The sequence below is a fragment of the Bacillus rossius genome, chromosome 3 (genome assembly GCF_032445375.1).
Source record: "Bacillus rossius redtenbacheri isolate Brsri chromosome 3, Brsri_v3, whole genome shotgun sequence".
In the NCBI taxonomy this organism is placed as follows: domain Eukaryota; kingdom Metazoa; phylum Arthropoda; class Insecta; order Phasmatodea; family Bacillidae; genus Bacillus; species Bacillus rossius.
Genome location: NC_086332.1, coordinates 41773209 through 41796839, shown reverse-complemented (window position 1 = coordinate 41796839; position 23631 = coordinate 41773209). Strand labels below are relative to the sequence as shown.

Here is a 23631-nt window from a genome sequence, read left to right as displayed (position 1 = left end):
TTAGCTCGTTTTATTTACCTGACCACTAAGAATGGTCCCAGTTTCACTTAACCAAGGACTTATCCATCAGGCTTTCTAGCTTAGCCCACATGGGGCCACCTTAGGGCTAAATGTGTACCGGAATATACCGACGAGTAATTCCACCTGGGATTTTACAGTGGGTTGTGTAGAGCCCATGCAGGAGAATAAATACAGAGGCTCTCTGTCCAGGCATTTCACCGAAGACGGTGTTCATTCATGTAACTGTGTGCCGAAAATTCCGTGTATATTCCTTAGTGCAACTTTGTTAGTGTAAGTATATATAACTGCAGGGGCTCTCAGCCTTGGCATCCTACTGACCATAATACTTTACTCAGGGAAACTACGAGCCGAGCATTCCATGTGTAGTCCCTTAGAGTAACACACTAAGGGTAATTGTGCCAATGGCAACAATGACTGTGTAACCGGACCCGTGCCTACGTGCAACATGACCAGCCATCAGTGTAAACGTCTGTTTCGAATCGCCATATAAACAACCGATTACAGTGCATTGGGACGATCCCTCGGCAGGCTAGGCACAGAGATAGAACCGTATAAAGGGCTGTGTTGCTGGTATTAAATATGAGTCCAGAACCTTCATATTTTATTTCTACAATAATGGCATCCCGAGGGGCCTACAACTTGGGGGATGCTTGCAAGGGAATACATCTGCTGCCTCTGGCCATATGGCCAATTACCCTGGCCCTGAGATATGCACTATCGCACAGTAATTCGATGGTTGTCGCTCCAGGCACAGCACAGTATCAGAACACCGACAGAGGCAGGCGAGATGTCCTCAATAGTTTACCATTTATGAGGCCATAAAAAAATAGATATATTTAAAAGATTAAAAATATTATGTACAAATGTTACCAAAAATATATCTCTGCCAAAGCATAAGGCAATAAATTGTTGCTTACAAATGTCTTTATTTACAATTAAGCCTTTGTGTCTCATACGCGAGATTATATAATATGTTTTATGAGTTCTGGAATTTAAAGTGTGCTTAGCAAAATATGTTTTATTAGTACTCGAACTTATTCATTGCCAAACTCTTTGGTCTCTGTAACATTCTGTACTCGCCTTTACTGCTTGTGAAAGCATATCATGTGAAGCTCATTACATCAGAACTCGGCTGGTTCCCAAGTCTACTCGCTGGGTCGTCGTGGTGTACCAAGAACATCATTTGATCTGTAGCACCTCGAAGGAAACGAGTAGAGTACGATTGTAATAGCTGTCTATGAGCGCATTCGACCTGTGCCGCTAATGAAAGTATGTAGCAGAGGTGTTGACTCGTGGTTAGCGAGCACTGCAACTCGCAGATAAGCACTGGACAGCTCACTGCAAATATTTCTGTTACCTAGATGCCCTCCTTCGCTCTTGACCACAGTCCTTAATTCAGCTTGTACAGCCATTTTATTTCCCTACAAGTTTAGCGAACCTAACACACTAAAAGAAAAATACAAATTTATTTTGAAACTGTTTTCTTCTTCAACAATTACTAACAGTTTATGACCACCAGTAACTTAAGACCTCTAGGGAACTCAAGTGCTGAAAGTAAACTTAGCCATATCAATTAGTTTCCTTGTTAAAATAAATGTTGAATAATATTACACCACAGTAAAATATTAGTTTATGTTTACAGTGTCTCCATAGCCACCTCCTGAGCCTCGCTGCCACCATTGATCAGCCTCTATTACGCCCTCCAACTTAAATACTTCAAGCAATAATATTGTAGAGCAAGTCTAAATTACCACTCACTTCTTTACTCGTACTATTCTGCCTTGAATTTCTACAAGTGGGCCCAAATTTCTGCCTGGTGACAAGTTAACTACAAAGTTTTATGCATTAAAGAGTTCCGGGGCACACCAGAATCTAAGTTCAATCCTCACGATGCAACTTCAGCATGGCAGTGACAGCAGGCAGCAGTTGACAGTGTAGCTCGGCGGGTGGATGGCGGTAGCTTCAGCGGTGTGTCCTTGCATTCTGTCTGTTGTGGTCTGTTTTTGTTCTCGCTCGAAGGGGATATTTATACCCCTTGTGATCAACAGCTGCGGAGGCAGAGAACTCTTCAGACGTCACTAGATTCTGTTGGAAAACATGGCTGACAGCTGGACATGTCCATGGAAGCCTGAAGGTATCCGACGAGCTCCAACATCAGCCGAAGGAATCGCCACAGGAAAGAAAAAAAAGTGTAGTGTGCAATGTGCATTGCAGGTGGTATCACATATGCTTCAGGTTTCACCCTTAAACAGGTGTGGATACACGAGTATTCATTAAAAAATAATATATATTCATTTTTCCAATACCACAATTCTGGATGCTATTCACACATACTTTCTGCGCCTGCTACTAGAATTTGCGGTCTGAATCGTAAATAATGCTTGCCACCATCACGAGAAAATATCAGAACAAAACAGATAAATTTTAAACTAATCGAAACAACTCCTATAAATGTGAAAAAGACTCGAATAATTCTTAAACCCTGTCTTTGGACCTGATTTTGGACAAGGAATTTTATTAAAATACTGCCCATCTTGTTAAATTTCACTAAACGGTTAATTTTATAAATGTTCTACACACAGTATAAGTTACACTACTATGGCATTGCTAAAATATTAACCTGAAACATTTAAAACACACATTATAACACTAAGTACATGTTTGTATATTTATTTTTGCTTAATAGACTGGAATAATCTGAAAATACTTCCTACAAACCAACCTTAACCTTATTGAGCTGATTCAACATTATTATAACATAATATTATATTATTGTGTTATTAAAAGAAGAAACATTTCCAGTGATCAGGTTTCAACCATGTCAAAAATTCGCCTTTGAGCTTTATAAGTGTGCTACCAAACGTATGGAAATTTTGCAAGGAGAGTATTTAATATATTAATTGTAATGCCTTTTTTCTCACATATTACAAAATTTGTGATTACTTTTACTATGACTATTTTAGTTTAGGTACCAAATATATCCGGGGCAGTGTCACTATCATAAAGTTTCATTTGGCACACCAATATGTTTGTTATGTATGCTAATGTTTACGAAAGTTCCTACACATGGATCCGCCATCTTGACGACTTAGGTACCATCCATTCCAGAGGGTGGTCATTTCTGCATGATTACATGCTAACTGTGTGAAGCCCTTTTTTTCCTTCAGCTAATTGTCGCACCATATTGGTTGAACACCCAAAACAATAGCTGAAGTGTAGGTTTGCAGTGTGTAAACAGTTTTAAATGACTTTTTTTTTTTTTAATGAAAGTAACTGTGTGTAACGATGGAGATTCCCATTCATGCTTACTTACCATCAACAGACGTAGCCAAGCACAATTTCCACAATGTTTTGGGCGTATACAACATGGCGATGGTCAGGTTAGAAAATGTGTTTAGCTACGTCACAGCATGCCGACTACTAGAAATTCCTAATTCAATGGTCAATTCCATTAAAAAATTACGCCTACCAAATGCCGTACAACGCGAGCTATGTTTATACATTTAAAATGTGCATACACACTAAAAATACAAAATCTGTGTATAAAGAAAAATATACAAGTGGACAACTGTAGAATTACATTTGCAACAATTTAGTTGATTTTATATTGATGTTGTATAGGGGAATTTATAAAAAAATAAAATAATATTGCGAAAGAGTGGTTCTATACATTACTGATATTGATTGGATTTCATGAAAATTGTGTTTGAAATATGTTTGTTGTATTATCGGTCTTAATTTAATAATTACAACCAATAACTTTGAATACCGAAGGTAAATGACTCTTTAAATTTTATGGACCAAAACGTAAAGATACGTGTCACAGACGTTCTTGCGTATACGTCAACAAAGTATGCACATTTATTTGTCTTTAATGTTGTTATATCTGTGGTTGCGAGGCATCTTGGGATCATTCGTGTCGTCTGTTCTCTCCTCCTCCATCTTGGTTGATTTGGGAAGGTAGTGAAAAATGGCTCTGTTATCTTTCCGGTTGGCCGCAGCTGTTGCTAGGCATTTGCCTAGCACTGTTCCACAGGTAATAGAGGGATAGTATTACTAATTAAACATTTTTATCTGTTTTTTAAATGTAATACGTTGTTTGAAAATGTTATAACTGAGTTCGTTCACTTCACCCATTGCTGTCCTCTGCTCTCATCTTGTAGAGGATTTAATTTGCCTTTTTCGTAATTTAAGGATACTTTTCAAGGATAAGACAGTTGGTACGCATAAATCTTTATTAAAATCTAAATATAGGTCAGAGTGGTTTTGTGGACTATTTTCAGGTGTATTAGTAATTAGTCTACCTATCAGCCGGATAGCACTTAAAACACAATTTTTTTTTTTTTTTTTGGAATATAAAGAATCTTATTTTACAATAACAGCCTTCTCTTTCGTTTGTAGGTATGATATTATTCTGAGGTGGTAGTATATTGAACTAATTTATATTGTATTAAGGTCTAGTGCCTTTTAGAATTTAAGAGTTATATTTTGAGGTATACACTGTACATGCTATGTGACTGAAATTATCAACAGTATTTGATGCTACTTGGACGGCAGCATCCAAGTAGTTTAAAATGTTGGTAATTCTGCAGAGTAGTGGCTTTAGGGAAATGTGATTGCCAGTGAAAGGTTGATTAGGTCAGCTACATTAATAATATGTAAAATCTTTTAATTAACATTTCCTTTCAGTCATTTGCCTCATTTCTCAGAAGCTGAGGTATTGTCTCAGTGGGTTCATGAATTTGCTCTGTTCATTTGAAATAATGCTCTCTATTGGTTGATACAGGTAAATGTGTAAAGTCTCTGCCTTTCCAAGAAAAAAAAATTCAAAAAATTTTAGAAGGTTCTAATTTTGTTGTTTTTTCCTCAAAGACAGCATTTTAAAATTCCTGCTGTATTCGGAAATACTTGAGATGGTAATGAATCCCATAGATATTATGGTTTATAAACCATTTAAAACTAGAAAACATATTGAAGTGAAATGTATTTAAATTTGCTGTAGCAAGTAAATCAGAGCAATTTTATTATTTTCCATTTTATTTACCCATTTTAACTAGAAAAAATTTAATTTTCACAGCCTTCAAGGTCCTTTACAACTATCTAGATTTATACTCCAGCTATGAGGATTCATATTTTTCAAGGTTCGGAATATTTAAAATGTTAAACTTGTAATTTTGGTTAAGACATCTAAGGATGCTGAAACTTCAATGTCATTTCAATCTTTCAGGGTTGCTAATGTATTTGTTAAAGATGAAAAAGACATGTGTTGCTTAATGGATTTGATGGAAACATTATAAATTATGCAAAATCACAAATTCTGTGGTAACTTTTTAAGAAAATTGCTGCTAACAGCATCTACAATAACGTATACAGCGTTACTTAACAAAGCAAAACAGCAAATTACATACGACTAGCTGTTCCGTTTGACGTTGTTTTGAACAAATGGAAGCGCTGGTATGTAGGTTGGCACAATTTATTCTAAAACAAAATGCAATAACACAAAATCACACTCTTTCGTAAACAAGACAATTGTGTAAATATATAAACAAAATACTTTTAAACGACATCTTTTAAATTTACAAACTCCTTTCCATGCTTGGGTCAGCACCAACATAATATTAATGAGTATGCAGCAGATTCAACAAGTTAATTAGTAAAGCCATATTCATGTGCATTTCAACATTACTATTAAATAGTGAATTAACTTTAAATAAAAGAGGATGTCTGATGTTTCCCTACCAAAACAATTTCATGAGCTAAGGTGTCATCTAAACTTCATGTGAAGTCCTCTCTGCTGTCTAAATTTGATAGCCACATACATATTAGTCTGGACGCCTTAATTCTTTATTTTTCCCTTTTCTTCAAGCAATAAATGCTGGTATAGTCCTTTAAACCTTCAAGCTTTAACTTCATGTCAATACGCCAAATGTCTTGTCGCGTACGTACCCGATTTAATGAACCCCCTTCAGACTTCACAGTCCGAGCTGACTCATAATGCAACCACCTTATGCTGGGTCAAACACTAACATGTTTTAGCCAAGAGACACAGTTCCAAACACGTTACCTAGTTTACTTCAGGGAAAGCTATTATTGTTGTTCTACTACAGACATAGGGGCGTGGCACTTGTATGAAGGGTGATATTTAATTTATAAAAAAAATCTCCCAATTTTGTTTGTTTTGTGTGCTACTGATCTTAATTTAACTGTCCTGTAAAAGCAGAATTTTAAATTCATAACTAGGATTTAATCTTTTGTGAATTATAAATAATTTAAAAAATCCTTGAAATTTTTTAATAGATTACATTTTTTTTAATGTTTAAGTTATTAATATTTTGTTAGTTTGTCTATCAGTATTTTGATTAAATTTTCATATTTGTTTCATGCAGTAAGAGTGAATCAAGTGCATAGTATACTCATCTACCTGCAGAATTTTATTTTTGGTGCTAAGCACATTTAACTAAACAATAAATGTAGCAGCTGGCTTGAGCAAGAGAATTAAGAATAATTTTACAGCCCAAAAAAAAAAACACATTTTTGTTAGAAATTTTTTGTATTGAAAACCTTTTATTTCACAATTATCAGTGAGTCTTCTAAATGTCTGAGGTAGTTTGTTACACATTTACATAGAATTACTGTCAAATTATCTAAAGTTGGTGTTTTAAAATTTTACATTTTAGTTTCATCAACGAGATACTAATTATTAGAATTTTAGTATATCTGTGGTTAGGGAAGTAGGAATCAATGAACCCTTTGTTTTATTGCTGAAAAAACATACATATTACAACTGTAACTTTGTTACTGTTGGTGGCCTAACTTTTTTCTGCATCCTGATCATTTCACATGGAATATAATACAGTAGAACCTCTCTTTTGGAACCAGGGGGTGGTCAGAACGCTAAAAAGGTCTGATAATTAGAGGAAAATTAAACCCGTCATTTACAGAGCACAAAACAAGAAAGAAAATTTTAGACACTGAAAATCTATTTAAATAAGTATTAAAAAAAATTCTTTGCCCAAAGTGTGTTCTCTAGACTTTTTATTGGGTTCTAAGCATGTTGAATTGTGTGTGTGTGTGTGTGTTTGCATGCAGTCGGGACTGACGTGGCCAGCCGCCCAGGTGGCCGCCCGCAAGCTGCATGTATCCTGCAGCCAGCGTGCCGCTGAGATCTCCTCCATCTTGGAGGAGAGGATCATGGGAGCCGCGCCCAAGGCCGACCTGGAGGAGACAGGCCGCGTGCTCAGCATCGGTGACGGTATCGCCCGCGTCTACGGCCTCAAGAACATCCAGGCCGACGAGATGGTGGAGTTCTCTTCTGGACTCAAGGTGACTGTCCTGCCTGTTCTTTTCTCAGGCGTCGACTCGCAGTCCAAATACTTAACATAAGGGAATACTTGTGTGACATCTTATTTTTTAGTTATTTTCTTTGAGGCATTCTATTAATTTTGTTGTTACATAGTTCATTATTTATACAATTGTAGTAAATTTGCACCACAGTGTTTTCCAAAGCGTAAGTTTTGAAGGCACATCTGACCCACTCTAGAAAGCAAAGCTGATTTGCAATAACTAATGTTTGAATTTTAACCTTAAATTTTAAAAAAAAAAAAATTTATATTAATGACTTGTATATAATTTTTTTTTTTTCTTGAAAGAATGCTTCTTATGACCAACTTTAATTTCTCTTATACTAGTAATAATTATATAATGCACCTTGGAAGAGTCACTAAATATTTTGAAATAGTTAACTCAGCTGTATATCTTGTATGACTTAGTTTTAACATATCACTTGTAAAAAACTGCAATTTTTGGCTTCTCGGCGGAATCCAGCTTTTGCAATAGGCAAAATGCCTTATGCTGTTAGGCATATTTTTGAGGATGCCCAGAAATGCTTGCTATTAAAATAAATGTGCTGTACCCCTTGCCACATGGTACTATCCCTGAGATGATGGTGTTTAGCTCTCAACATTGCAGTCATCATTAACAAGGGGTGATAGAATAATTGTACTTTGATGGAATGAATGTGTCAGGTGAAATTGTAGTATCCAAAGGAAATCCAATGGCTCTTGGCAATGTCTGCCATGTTTTCCACTTGTAAAATATCCAGTTTTGACCCTGCTGGGAATCACCTTGGCAGGAAGCAAGTGGCCTGACCACTCAACCTCTGTGGCCCCAACTATCCCACTGTTTAAGAGAGTCCCTTGCAGGAAGAAAGGTAAATAAAGTGTTAAGGTAGCTTAATTCCATTCATCTTGTATTAATATGTATTTTTTTCTTGATGGATTCAGGGGTTTGGATTTTACAACACATTTTAAGGCTTATGGGATATGGATTAAGAGCCCTGCCTATCTGTACACACATGGTAGGCAGAAAACCCATGCTATTTCAAACCTGCTCAAGTTATGTTAGTTTACGAAAAGCATTTAAAGATATGCTGAGGGTGGATGAGTAGTTCTGTTTCCCGATTTTGTTTTGAACTTTTATTTTTAGAAGAGTGAAAATGGCTAACACTTATGTTTTCAGAATAATTTTTAGGCAATTATTGCCTGGTAGATATTCTTGAAAGCACTCAAGGGACATTGCATTATACTTTTATCTTCATTTCTCTGTCATATAATGTTATAGTCACCCCTCAAATATCATAGTTGGCCTATGCACGATACGAAGACTGCGCCAGTTCAGAGCTTTGTACTTGGAGGCGATACCACTGAGTTAGGAACACCTGCGAGCGTCATGCTTACCATTGTGCATCGCTTACACAAATATCAGGGTTTGTACGCCTCCATAATATTCTTAAAAATCCTTAATTTTTCTTTTATTGTATAAGGGCCCTTAAAAGTCCTTAAATTTCACCAAGAATCCTTAAAAACTCTTTAAGACTCATAGAATGCAAATAATGGATAAATGCAGGAATTTAAATGGTGTTTTTTTTTTTTTTTTACCCTCCAAATTTAGCAAAAAAACCTCTTTGTGCTTGCATAGTACAAGTGGTGAATTTTGGGCCACGTGATAAGATTTTATAAATAAACTTTTTGAATTCATTTTTTGTATTTTGTATCTCACCTTTAAACTGAAAATGTGTTTTTTACTGTCTTTATTTTTTAACTTACGAAGCAAAAAATGTAAATGTGATCAAATGAGTAGTTAGGGCTTCAAATTTCAGATAGATACTATGCTTGGTTTAGATGTGTCTTGCAGAAATAATAATGGATAATAGAGGTGTATCTGTAAGAATTTAACTAACCAAGGAAATTAATTTTTTTTTACTTAATTATTTGATATTATTTTCTTGGTGGATGTGATATTACACATAGTTTTCTACTTCATAATAATGGAAAGGTGATGAAGTAAAGGGGTTGTTAAGAGTCCTTAATTTTTGATTGCACAAGAGGGTACGAACCATGAATACACCACTGTCTAGGCAAGCTCCTTAAAACCTAGTGCATAAATTGATTTGAAGATGTTTGCAGTGCATTTTCTCGTGTTTTCCATTCAAAAAAGTAGTCCAGCCAGCAACTGAGTAAGTGATGGTGTCTGGTGGCAGGGAATGGCCCTGAACTTGGAGCCCGACAACGTGGGCGTGGTGGTGTTCGGCAACGACCGGCTCATCAAGGAGGGGGACATTGTGAAGAGGACGGGAGCCATCGTGGATGTGCCTGTGGGCGAGGACCTGCTGGGGCGAGTTGTGGATGCCCTGGGGAACCCCATCGACGGCAGGGGCCCGCTGAAGGGCACCAGCAGGCAAGTGGAGCCATCCTCGTTCAGGATTACAAGGATTTACAAATACTGTTTTGTCTAGAGACGTACAAGACTGAAAAATCCAGATAAAAACGTCACAATTAATTATGATCCACTCGCAAACAACTCGATTGGCAGCAAGCGTGCACGATAGCACAACTTACCGCCAAGATGGTTCAACAACAACTGTTGATCCGTTGCCGGAAGCTGCAGGGCTACGCACCTTGGCAGGCAGCCAACTTGAAAAACTTGGCGCTGCTGGCAAGCAGCACGAGAAGTTCAAAATTCAAATGTTTCCAAACACTATACACTAAATTACACACAATATTTACAAGTCCAAACAAATACTGAGGTGGCCAATTCCTTGGTTAACATCCCTGATTGTCACATGGTATGTCTGTCTCTATCAACCTTGTAGTAAACTATTTGTAAGAACTAAATAATAAGTTTTGTGTGCTACGCCATATAGTGGTGGGCTGGAAGTACACAAATTTTTAATACAATATATAAAACACAACAACATCAGTGTTATAACTGCTTTTATATTTTCAGGAATCTTCATCATAGCAGACCTGATACCCTCCAGCCTACCTGTAAAAATTCTTTCTTGGTTGCTGCCAAAGATAAAGCAGATTAAAGATATCTGAGCCTAATTACCTTAGATTGCTTTCCAGTTACAAGTCATGAATAGTTCCTGAATGGCTACAATGTACAAAAATATTTTGCTGTGTGTGGATTCTTAGCTAACCTAATTATTCTTAAATTTATCGTTGAGAGAAGAATTGGGGTAACAAAGCTGTTTGATTTGAAAATTATGTATTCCAATTGCATGGTTACTCAAACTATCAAATTGTTGTTAGAACTCAACTTTGTTTATTTGTAAAGTTTGGGAACAAAAGTGCTATTGAAAATTGTGATTTATTTGCCAGTTTATACAAAAATCTTAATTTTAATTACAAGCCTTCTGTAAAAAAAATGTATTAAATAATATATTGGTAAAAATGTGTGCACAGAAAGCAGAGAATGGTTGTGAGTGATGGGTGGTCGTGTGGTTTCAGGCTACGAGTGGGCATCAAGGCTCCAGGCATCATCCCCCGCATCTCCGTGCGGGAGCCCATGCAGACTGGCATCAAGGCCGTGGACTCGTTGGTACCCATTGGCCGTGGCCAGCGAGAACTCATCATTGGAGACAGGCAGACTGGGTTAGTGCCGGTCATCCAGCAACGCAGTGTAAAACTGTAACTTGTCTTGGGCAGCTAGATATACGTATAAAAATTATAGGCCTGTGTGGGATTCTGAAATTCAGCGAAAATTTCGGTATCACTAAGATCTCCCTCCCCATCTTCGTCGGGCAGAAAAAATATTCATATTGAGGGTTTTTATATTCCACTACATTTAGTGAATTAAATTTTGAGAAAACTGGACAGACAAAACTGATTTAACATAGTTGGTCAGATATAACCATGTCATCGACTTACTTAATTTTTAATGGGAAGAGTTAAAAATACAGTGGAATTGTCAGCACACTTTATACTTAACTGTAAAACGGTGCTCAAAGCTTTGCCACCTGATCATTCAAAACGTGGCTGAGGAAACTTGTATTGATTTTATAGAAAACATCCAACTACAAACGTAAGAAAAAATGACTTATTGACCTCACATCCTTTCTTTCTTTTTTTGTCAGCAAACTAATCTTTTTCCCTGCATGTAGAGAGGAAAAGGCTGTAATAAAATCTGTGCTTTTAACCAAGCTCACATACAGTGCACAGATAAATAAGTATGTTAAAGCTTCTTTAATACACTTTAATTAAAACAAAAAATTAAACCCACAAGGGTTATATTGAACATAATGTTAAAAAGAATGAATTTTTACATTATAAAAAAATTTAAAAAAATGTAATTGAACTACATCTTTATAAACTTCAGCTAAAAATCCTTTTTAAGTGTACATTCTGTTTTAACTAGAGCTTTGTGAATATCAGTTTAGTTCAAATTGAATATGAATGCCAAATTTAGTAGTGCATTTAAATATTCATGTGTAGAAATTTTTTGATATTTCACACTTGAAACTGCTTGGCAAGTTTTGGTTTTTATTTAACTGTAATTTTGAGGAAGCATATTGTTATGTTATGACTAAATAATGGAGGGCAACATGTTCTGAGGTTAATAATTTATAACTAGGGGAAGAAAATCAATAAATTTTTGAAGTGCTTGTGATGGGTTCTGCTGCGCAGTAAAACTGCTCTGGCCATTGATACCATCATCAACCAGAAGAGGTTCAATGACGGCGAGGACGAGAAGAAGAAGCTGTACTGCATTTACGTCGCCATCGGCCAGAAGAGGTCCACTGTGGCGCAGATTGTCAAGAGATTGACAGACACTGGTTAGTTTTTACGCCTAAAGCTAACCAAAAAATAATTGTGTTGTTTAGTTTACCCAGTTGTAAGTTTGTGTTAATAATTGAGGTATTTTGTACAGATTTCCATAAACCATTTACATTTGGACATGCCCATTTGAAAATAGTAAACATCTGTATGAATTATGGGGTGAAAAACCCTCTAACAAAAATATTTGTACATCATATATTACAAATAATTAGGGATGTGCGAAAGTGACTTTATCCACACGAAATGAATGTGAAAGAAAATTTATCAAGTTTCGCGAAAGTGAAACGAAAATGAATTTTTCTATGAGATAAATATATTCTTAACGAAAGTTAAGCGAAATTTTTTAATTAACAAAGAAAAAAAGTGCCCCAAAATTTGCTCTTCAGTAATAAATACTATTACATAAATCATTTTGGTACCTTTTGATGTATATATAAATATTACTATTTAATAAAATCAACATCCGCCCTAGACCACACAACACAGCCCCATGTCACTCGTAAATTTCAAGAATCAATCCAGATCTTTCAGCGCACAGACTATTTCCTTTACAGTCGTAATGTCGCAGTCTATGATAATATATTTATCACGTGCATGGTACTGATGAAAAAATACGTGAATACTGCGGAACGGCCGCCATCTTGCACCACTGTCACACATGGCTAGCTCAGGAAGCTGTAAACTAGGCAATGGACATGGTCAAAACAAAACATAACAAATGGTTGCTGCCAAGTGGTCATTACATGCAGTGACTTGTTGACCTTTTTGTCTAATTGGCTGTATATTATGAGGATTTTATATGCCAGTCAGAGAATGTAAAATTTAAATAAAGCAGACGACAATGTTTTTGTTTGGCTGTGCGCGAATAAAAGTAGGTACGTTCTTTGTTTATGTGTATACGGTAAATACTAAATAGTGTACTAACAGTTCTGGAATGTATGTTTTACGAATATAGTACCTACACTACTGTTTGAAAGCAAATGAATCAGGTAATTTTTCAAATATTGCATGATTTTGTTTTGATACCTAGGCCTACTGTAATCACGGTTGAATTTTGTTTACTTTATCTGCCATGTTTGTTCAAATTATGATTTTACCGTATTTTCATTAACGTGAGTTTTTTTCATCACCACGTAAATTAATCTTAATGGAAATCTTTTTTCTAATTAATGTCTTTATATGATTTGCATATGTTATTACATTATTAGTAATAACAAGCAAATCATATAAAGATATTACAGTAGAATCTCAGTGCTAAGTACTTACAGGTACCTCAAGTTTTTGTACTTAGCACTGAAACATGCATACATATCTTTACAAAGAGAAAAAAATATATAAAAAAATAGCTACAGGAGAGCCGCAATGCCATATGTATTCGAAACTGCGACTTGCTTTTTTCCCCGTGTCTAGTTCTCTGAGTATATCCACTTTTTCCTTAAGCGTGAATTGCTTTAGTTTCTTTTTATCTCCAGGATCATTCATATTGTAGCACAAATACAATGCGTGTTTAAATAACGTAACCTCAAAATAAACTCAACAATAACAATAAACAATCCCGGCGCAGACATCAAACAGTATTTTTAGCGTAGCGTAACACTTTTGTCTAAATAATTAATTCTTCTCTCAAACCTCCGTCTTTCGATGTATCGAATGGTGTTGTGTTGCTCACGTCGCATACTACGTACGGTATAATCTATGGTTGTGCGCGCAACTGTTTGTTAACTTTGTTTTGAGAATTTAGAGGTTAGAAAATACGTTGCGTTGGTATTTGTGTATCTTTGTTCTACTACATTAATCATTTAGCTGGAAATTTATTTACCAGTTTAAGTAAATTTTGGTGTAGTAATGCCACGCTACTAGTAGAATTTTTACGTTATAGTGAAAATGATACTTTAAACTGAAACCGTTTTGCATGGCGAAGATACGATTTTTGGCCGGGACTTAAAAAAAATTCGTTAAGTGAAATATACTTTATAATAAGGAACGTTATTGTACCGGTATTATACTGTACATTTTTATTAAATTACGATTTCTTTTTCAAATAGAACAAACGAACTTCGGTAAGCTATTGAACTTTCGTTTGGCTCGAAATATTTCGCTAAAAACGAACTTCGACAGATGAAATTCTTACCGAAATCGAAAATGAAAGTAGCAAAATTTCGATTTCGGTATCGGTATACCGAACATTCGCACAACCCTACAAATAATACCAAAATTCATAGACATTACAATGATTTCTCATGTGAATAACCCTGAGTTTTGTATAAAATCCATTGAAAAGTGCATCCCCCAAACTGTTACACTAAATAGCAGAAAAAACTGTCCAATGAATGGGACATGACTGTGCAAAAACAATTAAACTTGGTTGTTTGTGTTTGCTTAAATAACAGTCTGTAGGTAATGTACATGCTTGTATTCCTGTTGAGGTTATGTTCATTTAATTCTGTTCTAAAATTATATTCAGTAGGGTTGTGCGAATGTTCGGTATACCGATACCGAAATCGAAATTTTGCTACTTTCATTTTCGATTTCGGTAAGAATTTCATCTGTCGAAGTTCGTTTTTAGCGAAATATTTCGAGCCAAACGAAAGTTCAATAGCTTGCCGAAGTTTGTTTGTTCTAGTTGAAAAAGAAATCGTAATTTAATAAAAATGTACAGTAGAATACCGGTACAATAACGTACCTTATTATAAAGTATATTTCACTTAACGAATTTTTTTTAAGTCCCCGCCAAAAATTATATCTTCGCCATGCAAAACGGTTTCAGTTTAAAGTATCATATTTTCACTATAACGTATAACTTCTACTAGTAGCGTGGCATTACTACACCAAAATTTACTTGAACTGGTAAATAAATTTCCAGCTAAATGATTAATGTAGTAGAACAAAGATACACACATACCACCGCAACGTATTTTCTAACCTCTAAATTCTCAAAACAAAGTTAACAAACAGTTGCGCGCACAACCATAGATTATACCGTACGTAGTATGCGACGTGAGCAACACAACACCATTCGATACATCGAAAGACAGAGGTTTGAGAGAAGTATTAATTATTTAGACAAAAGTGTTACGCTACGCTAAAAATACTGTTTGATGTCTGTGCCGGGATTGTTTATTGTTAGTGTTGAGTTTATTTTCAGGTTACGTTATTTAGATACCGCATTGTATTTGTGCTACAATATGAATGATCCTGGAGATAAAAAGAAACGAAAGCAATTCACGCTTAAGGAAAAAGTGGATATACTCAGAGAACTAGACAAGGGGAAAAAAGTAGGTGTCTGCGAGCAGAGGATTTTCACTTCGAGTCGAGCTCGAGCGAGTTTGCTAAAATACTCGCGAGTATCGAGTCGAGTTCGAGTTTTTTTTTTAAGTTCATTGCACATAAATTTACTGTGATGGAGTAATAAAATGTGAGAACTTTTGAGAAAAATATGGAAATAAAAAAAGAAACCATTATCATTGTTAGCCTACTAAATAGATAGACCTACATTAGAGGTCTGCGAGCCTAAGAATTTTACTTTGAGCCAAGCTCGAGCGAGCCTACTTGAAAGTTCTCAAAGCTTGAGCTTTTGTGGTACAGTTACACTTTTGGGAAATTATTTTTACCTTAAACTTAGTAGGTATAATGTTTGAATAAAGTATTAAAATGAAGTGGGCTTATTAATTTTAGGTAACTATTTACAGAGTGCATTTATAATTTGCACTGCTAGGGAAAAAAAACATTTTTGCCATTGAATCTAACCTGTTTCCATTGGTTCATTAGTAACTGATATCATCCAACTAACATAACCACAGTTTACAAGTATATGTTTGTGTAAATGTAACATATCTTAGGAATAATTTCATCCTTGTCAATTTTTCTGGTGTCCTTACTGAGCTTCAACAAACTGAGCACCAAAAATCATGTTGTTTGAAAAGTACATTCACATTGTTTCAACATTTCCACTTTTCAGCACAAAAATTCTGAGAGAGATTGTCATAGAGTATTAAATTCTGTTCTTCAATCTATCATGCAGAAAAATAATTTGTTCTGCGCGTTCAGGAGTTAAATTAGCTCTATGATTGGAGATGGTGTTTACAGCAGAAGAGAAGCGTCTCTCGCTGGTAACCTGTGTGGCTGGAATGCTTTAGTAAAATTGTTTAACCTCAAAATTAGTGTCAAATATCTGTAACTTGTCATTAAAGTTTAATCAATTGAAAGTAATAAAAATAGAAGCATTTTACTTAATTCAATTTACACTTGCAAAAAAAACATATGCACAATAAAAATAAACCTACATGGAAATTAGTCTTTTTCAATATCCTGTAGTCTGAAATAAGTTTACTCATGTCATCAAATGTAGAGCTGTACTGAAGAAGCCGATTTTGCCAATATTTAGTTAAATCCGCATTTCTGCCGACTTCCGAAACGCTTGTTAATTTTCGGCCGATATTACTGAAAAACGAAAGAGACTGCCATAACCTAAAAATCCACGAGTACCCTTTTCACTTTTCTTAGTAGTACTGCATTCTTTCAGATCGCATTATTTCTTAGCAACATGTGCCAACCGTACATATCAAGATTTAACATCCTTTTTTTTTTCAATAATGTTCTTTAATTTTAATATGTCCTAAATAAATACGTTACCATCACGGTAAATACACAACTCGGTTATTACGGCAACTATAGTGCAAATGTGGTAACTATCATGCTTCTGTAGTAGTTATGGTATCTACAAAGAATCTTTAGTTCTTTTTATGGTAATTATCTTAAGATAACTATTGGGTTTGTACTGTAGTTATGGTACATCATCCATATTTCTTCGTAAGTTGTTGTTCATTTGTCTTTTCTTCATATTTATATTTACGTGCGCCATTACTAAGGCAAGAACTTTCATAAAAATTTTCAACGGGACTTTATATCACACATTTAATGGCGTAAATGATGAGACCCCGGATATTTTAAAAGCTTTATACAGTAAAATGCGGGAAATGCTTCCGCATAAAGCGGGAAAGTGATACATTAATGCTATGCGGAAAATTATAGAAGAAAAAAAATTAATCACGGAAATTCGTAAATCCCGGGTACGTAAAAATGATGTGTTCATGTATACGGTCGATCATGTTACATTATAAAATAACGGATAATAGTGTTGTAAGACTTTTATTCCGATATAATGAGACTTTTTTTCTTTCTAAAGGTACAGTACAAGAAAAGCTCGCTCAAATTTCGAGTTGTTGAAAAGCCACGAGCTCGAGTTCGAGTATTACTAAAAAAACTCGACTCGAAACTCGAATTTCGAGTACTCGCAGGTGTCTAGAAAAAAGCAAGTCGCAGTTGCGAATACATAAGGCATTGCGGCTCTCCTGTAGCTATTTTTTTATATACTTTTTTTTCTTTGTAAAAATATGTATGCATGTTTCAGTACTAAGTACAAAAACTTGAGGTACCTGTAAGTACTTAGCACTGAGATTCTACTGTAATGTCTTTATATGATTTGCTTGTTATTACTAATAATGTAATAACATATGCAAATCATATAAAGACATTAATTAGAAAAAAGATTTTCATTAAGATTAATTAACGTGGTAATGAAAAAAACTCACGTTAATGAAAATACGGTAAAATCATAATTTGAACAAACATGGCAGATAAAGTAAACAAAATTCAACCGTGATTACAGTAGGCCTAGGTATCAAAACAAAATCATGCAATATTTGAAAAATTACCTGATTCATTTGCTTTCAAACAGTAGTGTAGGTACTATATTCGTAAAACATACATTCCAGAACTGTTAGTACACTATTTAGTATTTACCGTATACACATAAACAAAGAACGTACCTACTTTTATTCGCGCACAGCCAAACAAAAACATTGTCGTCTGCTTTATTTAAATTTTACATACTCTGACTGGCATATAAAATCCTCATAATATACAGCCAATTAGACAAAAAGGTCAACAAGTCACTGCATGTAATGACCACTTGGCAGCAACCATTTGTTATGTTTTGTTTTGACCATGTCCCTTGCCTGGTTTACAGCTTCTTGAGCTAGCCATGTGTGACAGTGGTGCAAGATTGCGGCCGTTCCGCAGTATTCACGTATTTTTTCATCAGTACCGTGCACGAATAAATATATTATCATAGACTGCGACATTACGACTGTAAATGAAATAGTCTGTCGCTGAAAGATCTGGATTGATTCTTGAAATTTATGAGTGACATGGGGCTGTGTTGTGTGGTCTAGGGCGGATGTTGATTATATTAAATAGTAATATTTATATATACATCAAAAGGTACCAAAATGATTTATGTAATAAAATTTATTACTGAAGAGCTAATTTTACGGCACTTTTTTCCTTTGTTAATTAAAAAATTTCGCTTAACTTTCGTTAAGAATATATTTATCTCATAGAAAAATTCATTTTCGTTTCACTTTCGCGAAACTTGATAAATTTTCTTTCACTTTCATTTCGTGTGGATAAAGTCACTTTCGCACATCCCTAATATTCAGTATAAATATTGAGTAAAAATTTGAGTTTTTGTATTTGATATTTTATCTTGGTACAAAACATGGTTCAATTCAATGTTAGGTAAACCACTAGAATATTGTTACGATTTACAGGGTTCGTAAAGGGATAGCCCAATTAAAGATTTTTATCACACACACAGTTTTATTTATTGCCACTATTGACATTACTAGCTAATAATCTAAAAATGCCAATTAATCAATTGTACTTAGAAATGTTGCTTCCTCAGTTACTCATTTTTACACACCGCACACCTCGCTGGGCCGCACCTCTGGCGCAACTCTCGCCGCAGCACCCCTCGTGGTCCTCCGTCGCCGCAGCCGTCGCACTTCCCCTTCGCCGAGATCCCACTCGACGCCTCGCTCGGAACTCCGCCGAGCCCGCGACACTATCGCCCGGAACTGAACTCTTCGTCCAGGGACTTCGCCGCTTTATCGCCCGGAAACTCCGCCGCGGGAAAGCTCTCGACTTCACTCTGAACTCCCCACTCACTAGGCTGGCGTCCTGGGCACATATATATAGGCCCAGACACCTTCCAGAATTCCCGAGCGTGGCTGGGGCCAGTCGCGTCTTTCCACGCCGTCCCGACGGCAGAAATCTCAAAACACGTCTCGGCGGCTCGCGTAACTCCGTAGCTGTCAGGTGTCAGTTACGTGTCAAAGGCAGGGCTCCGCGCGGGGAGTGGTGGTAAGGAGGGGGGAAAGCGACAATCCTTGTTATCTTCCAGGCGCGCGTGGCACATATCATGTTGCTGCAGTCGCCAGCCAGCTCTGCACCTGCACCTGCACGTTTCCTGGCCAATGTCACGTTCGTAACAGTCTAATGCCTGTGTTTCAGAATGGGTGAGAGCACAAAAAAAAAGTTTTTTTTTTTTTTTTCTGTGTCTGTTATTGTTACTATCTTGTTATGTTTTCAGGGGCAATGAACTACTCCATCATCGTGTCTGCGACTGCCTCTGACGCAGCGCCCCTACAGTACTTGGCCCCCTACTCTGGATGTGCCATGGGAGAGTTCTTCCGTGACAATGGCAAGCACGCGCTCATCATCTACGACGACTTGTCCAAGCAGGCTGTGGCCTACCGACAGGTATCTGCTGTCTATGAACTCTTGGGAGATTCCAAGTTATTCACTTAGAAGAAAATTTTTGCTATTGTAAAGAAGTATTTAAGTTATTGTTTTAAATCTAGGGATGGGGCGACCGAATCCAATATCCGCCGAATCCTAGGGATTCGAAGGTTCGGCGGGTCTGATATAGGATTCGTCAAAGGATTCGGTTTTTTACTATTTACGGGGGGGAAAAATACAGTAAAACTCGCTTACGAGGTCCCGCATGGTATGTTTTTCCGTATAAAGCGTTTAAATTGCCCGAGGTCTCATCATTTACGCCATTAAATGTGTGATATAATGTCCGTTAAAATTTTTTCTGAAACTTCCCGTCTCAAATAATGGCACACATAAATATGAAGAAAAGACAAATGAACAACATACAGGAAAGCTTCACTATAAAGAACATGAAGGGACCAAAAAATAGTTGAGTTTGTTATACTTAAGTTCTTTATACTGAAACATAAGCATTGTTATAAATATGTATACCGATAAACACATGAAACACCTTAAGTGTACTAATGTTCAGTATCTGTCATTAGTCTATGACCGCTTGAAGAACCTGTTCACATACTCTCTGCTGATGCTTTATCTATGGGCAGGAGACACGTTGTAGGCAGAGCTGCCAACCTCAAATCACACCCATCGGTAGGGGCCGGAAAAATTCGCAATTTGCGATAGATGCGATTTTTTTGCGAATTTTGAGGTTAGATGCGATTTTTTACTAATTGTTGTTATAAATGCTATATTTGCGAAATCGCGGTAAAATTGCCATTATCGGGCGAAAAACCACTATAGAATGCAACAAAATGGCTTGAACACACATTCCTCAAAGTATTTTTTTTTGAAAATAGCCACCATAACACAATTACCGTAAACAATAGCTTCTGACAAGGCTTGTTGAAGGAATAAAATCCGAATCCTAACCTTTATTTATAAAACATTCCTTAACCAAATATCACGCATGATAGTATAGAATAAGTAATTTTGTAAATTTATTCTTTACGATTTACTCAAGATACCGTTGAATGTTGTTTAGAAAAGAATGTTCACACTACTTATAGACGCAGTTATTTTGTTTTGTTAGATCACATCACGTTCGCCTACGTTCGCCATTGCATCGTGTGTTGCCTGTTCATGAAGAGTATCTAACCTAACAAAACAAAATTTCCCGGGAAGCGCATCACGGAAACCAACAACCTAGAAAATATCTAGGTCGTTGACGGGATCGTAGTGAACTTGCAAAGATAAAAATGAAAATATTTTAAATGCTGAAAACTACTACAAATATTTTAGTACGCGGTTTTTTACATTCGTTGATAATCACTTTAGTCTTCAAATTTTTTTTCTGATCAATATTTTACATAGGGACAAATCATACATTTTGTGGTGCACGTTTAGCGTACTGAAGTTGGTCAACTCGAATCGTCAGTTTGTTTCCATCTGAAATTACTAGTGGTCAAACGTTTGTTTACAAATACCGTTTAATGATTTTGGTTTGTGTTAAAATTCGTCATAATGGGTATAAACACTATTACAATTTCTTGTATTGTTATGTAACTTTAATATCTTATGCAAATTTCTCAAAAATAGATGCTAATTTCTGGAAAATAGATGCTAATTTTCAACATCATAAATGCTAATTATGTAATAAATAGATGCTAATTTTTCCAGGCCCTACCCATCGGTAATGACAATTATATGAAAAAAGTATGCGTAAATCATGCACGATAAATTTTTCCTGAGGAATTATGACACACACAAGATAAAACAAGAACAAGAATATGCAAAAAAAATGAAAAATATAGGCCTATGTATATGAATACAATGAAAATCAATGAATCAAAGAAAAAAAAACTATTTAAACAATACAATCATCTGAATATGTAAGATTGTCAATAATTTTACAGGAAATTTTCAACCTTGCAATTCAAAGTATTCAAAGTTATACTTTTGAACATCTGTCTTTTTATTTGCTTCTTTTATCCTGGTTGGATAAGAACTGTCTTATAAACAAACAACAGAAGACAAACAAAATAACTTGTAAACAATAACTCTGCATTCGTTACTTTCGTTTCTTCAGATGTAGCGAAAAAAATTATGATATAGATTTATTGCTCGCCACGGCTTTAAAATGTTCTGCATGTTTCTTTGATTCAATATGCCGTCTACAGTCATCCCTTCCACCATGTGCAATCGAAAAGTCACACGTGCATACATTAAAATAGCGTGGTGTTCCAAAACATTTGAAGACAAGCATGGCCATTCTTTTGAATAGTTAGGTCTTAGGTCGAAAGTATTGAAGAATTGCGTTCTTTTTTTTCTCCCCCAGATACACTTTTGTTCTGTCACACGCATCATTTCTACAACCAGCACTGAAGAACACAACACTATTGAAAAACGTAAAAAATTTCACGTCTGTAGACACAACAAAAACACTATGATGAAAAAAAATGACTTTCAAAAAATAAATTAAAACAACACAGGTTAGCCAAAGTACCGTACAAAAATTATCGTGATGTAAGTAGCCAACAAACGAAAAGTCCGAGAATATGTACTAGTTGTATCGTACAACGGACGTAATACCATCCCATTATTTCAAAACACGAGAATTAATCTACTTATTTCGACAATACATGCTACATGCGGACACATACTAGTTCCGTTATTTGCGCAAACACGTGATGTATTCGAACTGCGTTCACGAAACAGCGCAGCAGAAACGGAATTTTTTCCGTTACCGTGCAGCACAAAGCCTTGTTTCCGTAATAAACCAGTGATGTTCCGTAATTCGGTGTTAAATCCGTAATAATTACAGAAAATCCGTAATGGTTGGCAGCTCTGTAGTAGGTTATGTTTTTGTTTACGTACACGCTGTTACGTTTGAATAAGAAAATTAAAAATAAAGTACAAGTTTTTGGATGGTAATTTTTTTCAAAATTTGCCTCAAGTTTGTTCGTTTAAGTGAATATTTTTGTTTCAGGAAGAAACAGACAAATGTTAAATTCGTTAAGATGAAACAAAATTCAAGGTTATTATATACGTTTTTGGCGGGACCAAACAATGAGTTCGGTTAAGTGAAGTGTTCGTTTAACTGAAGTTCGTTGTACTGGTGCTTTCCTGTACGAAGAAATATGGATGATGCACCATAACTACAGTACAAACCCAATAGTTATTTTAAGATAATTACCATAAAAAGAACTAAAGATTCTTTGTAGAATACCATAATTACTACAGAAGCATGATAGCTACCATATTTGCACTATAGTTACCGTAACAACTGAGATGTATATTTACCGTGACAGTAATGTATTATTTATTTATGACATATTAAATTAAAGAACATTGTTGAAAAAAAAAAAGGATGTTAAACTTTGATATGTACGGTTGGCACATGTTGCTAAGAAATAATGCGATCTGAAAGAATGCAGTACTACTACGAAAAGTGAAAATGGTACTTGTGGATTTTTAGGTTATGGCAGTCTCTTTCGTTTTTCAGTAATATCGGCCAAAAATTAACGAGTGTACTGTATCGGAAGTCGGCAGAAATGCCGATTCAACTAAATATTGGCAAAATCGGCTTCTTCAATACAGCTCTACATTTAATGACATGAGTAAACATATTTCAGACTTCAGGATACCTATTGAAAAAGACTTTAATTTCCATGTAGGTTTATTGTGTGTATGTTTTTTTTGCAAGTGTAAATTGAATGAAGTAAAATGCTTTTATTTTTATTACTTTCAATTGATTAAACTTTAATGACCAGTTACAGATATTTATGACACTAATTTTGAGGTTAAGCAATTTTACTAAACCATTCCAGCCAAGCAGATTGCCAGCGAGAGACGCTTCTCTTTTGCTGGAAACACT

At 35.6% G+C, this 23631-nt stretch overlaps 1 protein-coding gene across 1 annotated transcript in view; it reads left to right on the top strand.

Moving 5' to 3' along the window:
• The first annotated feature begins 3816 nt into the window (after positions 1-3816).
• The window catches only part of LOC134530572 (ATP synthase subunit alpha, mitochondrial), a 42694-nt gene continuing 22879 nt past the window's right edge, over positions 3817-23631 (top strand). Inside the window, exons 1-6 of the mRNA XM_063365528.1 lie at positions 3817-4057; positions 7111-7344; positions 9560-9756; positions 10812-10955; positions 11988-12136; positions 19573-19742. Of these exons, the coding sequence (XP_063221598.1) occupies positions 3992-4057; positions 7111-7344; positions 9560-9756; positions 10812-10955; positions 11988-12136; positions 19573-19742 (960 nt within the window). The 5' untranslated portion in view covers positions 3817-3991. The remainder of the gene's footprint in view (positions 4058-7110; positions 7345-9559; positions 9757-10811; positions 10956-11987; positions 12137-19572; positions 19743-23631) is intronic.